Raw genomic sequence first — 8,643 nt, forward strand, 5'->3', positions numbered from 1 at the left:
ATATATAAAATAGATCAGGATTCAGGTGAATCAGGCACAGGTTCCGAGAGGGGTAAATAATAAATAACAACAGATAGATAATGTGTCAATTCACTACAGCTGTTTCCAATGAACTTTTAATTGATTAATGGAGACATTACATCATTAGAAAAACCTTTTTTCATCAGGTGAATGCATGAACCACAACATGGTTTTTGAATGTTGTGGTTCATGTATTCACCTGATGAAAAAGTTTTTTTTTTTTTTCTAATGATGTCTCTATTAATCAATTAAAAATTTGTTGGAAACAGCTGTAGTGAATTGACACATTATCCACCTGTTATTTATTTATATATACTTGATCAATTAACAGTTGAATGAGTCATACTCATGTCATACTTTTGACAGAATCATCCAGGTTCACCAATTACACTACACTGTACCTATAGTAAATAGACTTAACCCTTTAGTGTTCAGATTACTCTGTTAAATGTAATACTTTTTCACTCAAATTGTTTTGAATTAATCATACATTATCTTATAGCTTTGAGGCTTCAATGATGTGATTGTTTATTTTTGGAATTTCAATGTAGGTTAGGTGTGAGAGGCTAGATACTGCCAGTTTGAACATAAAACATGTAGAATATCTGGGCCAGATATGGCCAGTTTAAACACTAAAGGGTTAAAACCTGCTCAGGCTACACTTGTCTAGCAGTAAATTGTAACTACCGAAGCCTCATACAAAGACTTTTACCTGGCAAGTTTAAGTTATTTCTTCACCCTCATACACATAATATTTTATTCAGAAAGCAATTTACAATACCTAACCTTCACTAAATGATAAAAAGGATGCAAAAGAAAACAGTGATTATTTATATACGTGTATCTCTACAATGATGCATATAAACACAGCTAATACAATGAGACATGTCAAACCATAGACTGAAATAAACAAACATATATATGTAATTTTAAACACACACACACATCCATATAAATGCAGAAAGCTACCATATGATTAGAAGTGGGTATCAAAATAGTCTCATTATTTATACATAGTTAACTGCTGAAAAATAACAATGATTAAGTATAAATAAATAAAGCAGCTGGTCTAATCAAATAACAAAGGTTACTATTAAGGAAAGAATAAAAGATTTTGGCCGCTAATTTCTGATGAGAAACATGTGCACATTACAATCACAATTCTAAAATCTGACAAAAATCTACTAATTAATAGTCATGTAACACGCACACACACAACATTCATTTTGCCATGCTAGTAAAAGATTAAATGTTTTATTTAATTGATTTTACAATTAGATGGTCATCCTTATGCTTACTAACCATACTACTATAAAATGCTTGAGCCAGTGAGAAAGCCTCTAAATAGTTGTGTGACCTGCTAGAAATAGCAGCTAAATCTCTCTCATATGACACTACCCTATATATAAAAAGATAAGGACACAGGATAATGTAGTCCTTGACACATACTTGAGAAACAAAAAGGAAGTTATGTTCACACCTGAAATGCCTTAGATTAGAAGTCCTCTCAATGAGATCTTTATCTGAACTTATAAACAAAAACCACAACCACAAAAATGGAAGTGAAACTGAATTTTTTTTTCTTTTTTAAATTTACACTGCTTCTATCAAATTTTTTTTTTGTTTTTCATTTTTAAATTTTCACTGCTTTTATCATTTAGCAAACAGGGCAACCACTGTTATAGGCTTTTCAAAGGATCACAATATAATGACTACCACAAGGTTTAGTCCTTGTAGTGGTGGCTTATGTGCCTTGATGACCCCGAGAGCAATGCCAATGGAGCAAAAGCTCTTTCTAAAACATTCTTTGCAGGAAAGGTCAAATGATAGACTAATGTAGACTACATCTTCCCAGAGGTAAAAATAAGTTTGCATTGTGTTGATATCCCTAAAAAAGTTACAGAGGCACCAATGAAAACTCAACCAACTAGGCATAGGAGAGGAAGGCTTTCCCCCAGGAAAACATGAGACAGTTGAAAAAAGCAGAGATCCGGTTGAAGAGAAGTAGAGAACTCAGCCCAGGATCAAGAACAATGGAGAAAAGTTGTTGATGGCCTATGATCCATAGAGAGTAAAGTGCTTATATAATTACCAAAGTAAACTCTTGATCATGGTGTGTAGTCCAGCATCATCACTATTTAACATAAAGAGAGAGACAGAGAGGGCCTCAACACCTATTTCAATCACTGTTTGTAATTTCTAAACATTTGCAAATACAGATAAGATCTAGGATCCAAATAAACTGGTGATGATGTGTATAACTGAAAGCTAATCAATCCATAACAGTTTGTTGATAAGAGAATAAATTACAATGGCTAATTTTCCTTGAGAACAGAACAAAATCTAATATTTCAGACATTTGTATTTCCTTGGAGGAAAAGAACATATGTACACCAATAGCATTTCTGAAAATATAGATCTTCTGTTTTTTTCTCCCTCTTTTCATTTGCTTTTTCTCATTGTTTTGCTTCATTTCATTTTATGCATGTGTTTTAAGAAAGTTTCATTTGATTTTGTTTTACTTATGCTCTCTCTCTCTTTATAACAATATATATATATATATATATATATATATATATATAGGTGAAGTACATTTGCCACTTAAATGTGGCTGACCCCTAAGGGTGGATGTTACTGTTGCTTTTAGCCCCAGGAGAACATCTCCTCCAGCTGGCTATCGACATACTCTGTGTTCGTACGTATCGCAGATCAAGATGGGAACGATAACTTCCCTTTGCAAATACAGACAGGACACAAATGTGTGTCGATAGCCAGCTGGAGGAGATGTTCTCCTGGGGCTAAAAGAAACAGTAACATCCACCCTTAGGGGTCAGCCACATTTAAGTGGCAAATATACTTCACCTTGTCGTGCAGTTACTGTTAATACCTCGTTCAGAGATTTAACATTGCTATATATATATATATATATATATATATATATATAGAGAGAGAGAGAGAGAGAGATAGATATATATATATTACGTATGTGGTGTCCCCTGGTGGACAGTTAATACAAAGAAGATAATCATTTCTTCAAACTATTTGGCAGGGTTTGAAGTTTAACCCTTTAGCATTCAGATTATTCGGTTGAATATAACTCACATTGTTTTGAATTAGTCATGCTTTATACTGTAGCTTTGTGATTTTTGTAGGGTAGGTGTCAGAAGCCAGATCTCACCAATTAGAACAGAGTATTTCACACATGAGATAAATGAAGACCTTTTTTTTCTTGGAGAATAGTCTCACTATGAGAAAACTGACTATCACCTCATGCACCATGGACTTCATCTGGAGGAAAAGGGTTTGACCAAAAATCAAATTGCTAGACATCTTATCACAAATCAACATAAAGGAAGCTTAACTATTGATGCATATGTAAAAGTTAAAGGTATCCCAAGATTATTAATTACTCTCACAGCATGTCAACCAGCATTCTGAACAGGTTAAATATAATTCTCTAACCTATATCCAGTATATTTGCTCTCTGTACTTCTATTACCATAATTATACTTCTTCATTTACATTTTGTTGGTTGCAAGAACGAAAGATACTATAGAGTTATCTGAATTTGTGTTGCAGACTAGTGTTCTTTGGAACACTACTCTATGACTCTCACAAATATGTGCCATTTGAGGGATAGACTCCTAATGGGGGTGAGTCCAAAAGTAAGGAAGCCAAGCAGATACACAAAATTCACATTTATTAGCATAGATTTCAAGTCTACTCAAATCAGCCCTTACTATGTTCTATAAGACAGATTGGTCATGGTTGGAAGGACTCTGGTTACAAATCTACTTAAATCAGAGATGACATGAAGCCAAACAACAATGGCTACACATACACACATATACACACACACAACAGTGCTTTGGCATACTGACAACAGTAATGGCATATGAGGAAACTTTCTGACTCAACACATCTCCATTCAAACTTCTGTAGAGCCACTCATGGTTGTCTCCACAAAAGAAACAAAACATTAACATCCAGAAGCCTCTAAATGTGTTTGTATGTAAATGCAATCATACATCACATAGTCAGAGAAAAAAGAATAGAGATGTATACTCTACTGCACACACACACACAAAATGAAAGAAAACATAAAAAAGTCAAATTATGCCTTTCATATACACAGAGAACAATATAAAACAGAATAATGAAAACAAAACAATAACACACAAACAAAACCCCGCAAATATGTAGGCAAATACATATTTGCAGAAATATTTTCTGGCAAGAAAATCCCAATGACAACAAATACAATAAAATAGAAAAAAAAAAGGGGGAAAAAATATATTTTAAAAAAGACCACATAGATACAAATAATACTACTACTATTAATAATAATGATAATAATAATAGACACCATAGATTCTAACCTGGCATCTAAAAATCTGGATCGTAATATCATAACTGCTTCACATGTGCTTTGTTTTAACTGCATCTCAATTGCAGCAAATTTTTTCCGAATTATGCTAACCATCCGTTCTATTTCTTTCGGAGCAATTGGACGAGTGCGACTTTGCTCCCGTAGTAAATTTATTACATGACTGGTAAATTCATTACACGCCTGCAAAAGATGTAAGAAAATAATGAAAATTAAATACAAAGTTTAAAACAATAAACATATAAAACTATAGGGGTAAATTTTAAAACTTTTTCATGCTTTCAAATTTGTGTATTAATTGAAAAAAAAAAAAAAAAAAAAGTAATGAATACAAACATGGTCACTCATTTTGAGGAATGAAAAACAATTGATTTCAACAGAATTAGAATTTAAGGGATGTAACAATAAGAAAAATTCTTTATTTCGGGGGCATAAGGCCAGTAAATTTTAGGGGAGGTGGGGCATAACATAACCCCCAGAATAATAATAATAACAATAATAATAATAATAATAATGGTTTGAAATTTTGCCACAAGGGCAGCAGTTTTGGGGGAGGAGACGAGTCAATTACATTGACCCCAGTGTTCAACTAGTACTTATTTTATCAACCCCAAAAGGATGAAAGGCAAAGTTGACCTTGGTGGAATTTGAACTCAGAACGTAGTGACGAGTGAAATTACACTGAGCATTTCGCTCAGTGTGCTAACAATTCTGCCAGCTAAAAATAATAATAATAAGAGTAATAATAATAATAATAATAACAACAACAATAATAATGGTTTCAAATTTTTGCCACAAGAGCAGCCATTTTGGGGGAAGGGAAAAGTTGATTACATCAACCCCAGAGTTCAACTGGTTCTTAATTCTTTGACCCCGAAAGGAAAAAAGACAAAGTCGACCTTGGTAAATTTGAACTCAGATTGGAACGACGGGTGAAATATTGCTAAGCATTTCATCCAGCATGCTAACGAATCTGCCAGCTAATAATAATAATAATGGTTTCAAAATTTGAAACAAGGCCAGTAACTTTTGGAGAGGGAGCAAAGTCAATTACATCAACACCAGTGCTTGACTGGTACTTGGTTTATCAACCCTGAGAGGAGGAAAAGCAGAGTCGACCCTGGCGGCATTTGAATTCAGAAAGTAAAGATGGACGAAATGCTGCTACGCATTTTCTCCAAGGTGCCAAATCCTGAGTACATATGAACAAAGTACTTTTGACTCAACTTGTAACAGAATTAAATAACAGCTTTGGAAAAGAACATATATCTATTTTCAGTGAGGCGAAATAATAGTAAAGTGATGTAAGTTGCTCTATCAAATAGAGGATTTCTTTTATTGTTCTCAATGGCCCATGACATTGGGGACAACACAAAGATCACAACGATGAAGTATACACCATCCTGCCCCAAACAAAAACACCAAAAAGAAGAAATGGCAAGAGATTTAGACTGAGTAAAAGGATGTACACAACAAAATAATAAAGACTCAGATAGATAAAGAGAAACAGTTACAGATTTTGCCACAAGGCCAGTAATTTTTAGTGGGAGGGGGTAAGTTAATTACATCAACCCCAGTATTTGACTGGTACTTTATTTTATCAGTCCCAAGATGTTGAAAGGCAAAGTTGACCTTGGTAGAATTTGAACACAAAATGCTGAGAGCCAGATGAAATGCAGCTAAGCATTTCGTTTGACACAATGATTCTGCCAGCTCACAGCCTTAATAAATAGATAATAATAATAAATTGCAATAAGGAATGATATCTCACATTGGCATTGGGGAGAAGGTTAGTCAATTAAATTGACCCAGCACATGCCTTGATTTGGCTGACTCCAGAGGAATAAAAGATTAACAGATAACTCCTTTTGATAATGAGGCACATGCTAAACTAATCTTGTTAACAGAAAAAAAAAAAGGTCTTTATGTTGTTTATTAGTTACAGTTCAATTAACAAGAGAGATATGCCAACAAACCATACAAAATGCTTTAGATTCACATTATCACGTGGGAAGGCTTTTACAGGAAGGGAAAGTTAAACACTTGAAAGATTTTGATGTAATGAAAATAATTTTTATATGAAATTAAATGGTAAATAAACAAATTTATAAAATAAACCCACTACTAAAAGATGAAAGAAAGAGGAGTAATCTAGTTATAAAAGGCAATTATATAGTTGAGATTGAAGGTGTAATTTATGAGATGATAGATAATAGCAATTTTAATATATGTTAACAAGAGCACACTTGCAGCATGTAGAATGGGGTGATGGGCAGTCTTATATTAGTAGATGTGCAACATAGCACTAAAATATCACACTAATCATGTATCCTAAGGAAAGGATAGAAGAATCGGGGGTAAATTATGTCAATAAGGGATGGAAGATGGGTATAGTTTTGTAGAGGAGTTAAAGTTGAGAAAGGAAACAGGTGATTTATATTATAGTTTCAAGGTAGAAAATTATCGTTAGCAGGAAACAATTATAATCATAAATGTAGACTCTCTGTACTCTTTTTCGTATTCCATGATTTCAAATTCAAACTTCAATTTCTACTTCGCCCAGTGAGGAGATAGTTACTTCCCTTTATACTGGTGACTATCCAGAGGGCTCAAAGAGTGCAAAATTACATACTCCTAAATTCTGCCAGCTTGCCACTTAATAATAATTCTTTTTAATTTTTGGCACAAGGCCAGCAATTTTCAAGGGAGTGAGTAGTTGATGAAACAATGAAAGGCAAAGCTGGCCTTAGTGGAATTTAAACTTAGAATGTAAAGCCAGAAGAAATGCCGCTAAGCATTTTGTCCAGTTCAGCATAGTAACAATTCTTTGCTTTAATAATAATAATAATAGGAAAAGTCAACCCCAGCAGCATTTGAACTCAGAATGTACAGACAAAATGCCAAAGCATTTTGCCCAGTGCAGTAACAGTTCTGCCAGCTTGCTGTCTTAAATTATGGATATATATGAAGAAAGTACTTTTGGATTATTTCCTAATTAAATACCTACTTTGGAAAAGAAGTGGAATCTATCAGTTATGCAGAATAACAAATGTTCAATTAAAGAAGACCATAAAACACAAGGTGCACCAGCAAGTTTTGAACTCATAACTTTGTGGTTCAGTCATATCCCAGTGTCTTAAATCCTAAAATCAGCTGGAATTCTAGTGTTATAAAATCTGATAGAATTTAGTTTGAATGGTGGCATAAGGTAAGAAATGGTAGAAGAACCATCTAAAGTAATTAGGACAATAATGACATGGAAATATCTAAAATGGAATATAGGAAGTGACTTTCATGGGAGAGGTAATGAAATGTAATTTATATCAATTCAAGCATAGAGCTAGTATGCTTTTATTCTTATAGATTATCTCATCTTAGATATCCAATTTCAGAAAATTCTAATGGTGCAGACTGCAGTCCAAATTCAACGGAGTGGAATATACCCACCCAACATTAGCAGTTAGCTAAGCACAATCAAATATCTAGTAATTCTAAACTTGCTTCAATTTGACAAATACTTTTATTAAAAGTTTTATATTTCGAAGGTTAGGAAACTTATAAATAATGGTTTGAAAATTTATGAAAGGAAAACAGAGAATAAAATTGCAAAGCCATCATATAATAATATTTATCTTTAACTATATTTGTTGCAGCTGGTTAAATTGATAGTATGTATACTTCTATATTTTATCCCTGGCACTGTGTAGTATTCAAAGACAGTTCATTTCTTAACAAGTACTTAAGTTGAAACAAGAAACAGCTACACTAATTCAAAACAGGAGCCAACAAAAGTGTTTTTAAATGCTAGAAACAGCAACCAAATCTTTCCCAAATTAAACTAAAGACTATCTTAAAAATGGAAAGGACTGATTAAATAATGTAATCACAGATATATCAAGAACGATGTGAAGGTCACAGTTGAAACCGTTTTTAATTTTTATTTTACATAGGGCTGCTTGATCAAACCTGATTTAGATGTGGACAAATACGTGTGGATATATATGTATGCATATGCCATGGAGTGAGACTGTATGTGAAATGAAGTGACTCGGGAAACATGTACATTACATGCGTGTGTGTGTGCGTGTGTATATATTATATACATTGCCAAAAGAGACAGCAGAGCTTGGTGTAGTCTTCTGATTTGCCAAACAATCCAATGCCAACATGGAAAATAGATTTTAAATGATGATGATGAAGCTATATATATATATATATATATATATATATATATA

The 8,643-nt window shown here is 33.2% G+C and overlaps 1 protein-coding gene across 9 annotated transcripts in view; it reads right to left on the bottom strand.

Moving 5' to 3' along the window:
• Nucleotides 1-8,643, bottom strand: part of LOC106874257 (pre-B-cell leukemia transcription factor 1) — a 465,063-nt gene that overhangs the window by 147,735 nt on the left and 308,685 nt on the right. For all 9 annotated transcript variants that reach the window (XM_052972380.1, XM_052972384.1, XM_052972374.1 and 6 more), the window contains exon 4: nucleotides 4,401-4,591. In XM_052972380.1, the coding sequence (XP_052828340.1) occupies nucleotides 4,401-4,591 (191 nt within the window). The remainder of the gene's footprint in view (nucleotides 1-4,400; nucleotides 4,592-8,643) is intronic.

This window comes from Octopus bimaculoides, chromosome 1 (genome assembly GCF_001194135.2).
Source record: "Octopus bimaculoides isolate UCB-OBI-ISO-001 chromosome 1, ASM119413v2, whole genome shotgun sequence".
Lineage (NCBI taxonomy): Eukaryota > Metazoa > Mollusca > Cephalopoda > Octopoda > Octopodidae > Octopus > Octopus bimaculoides.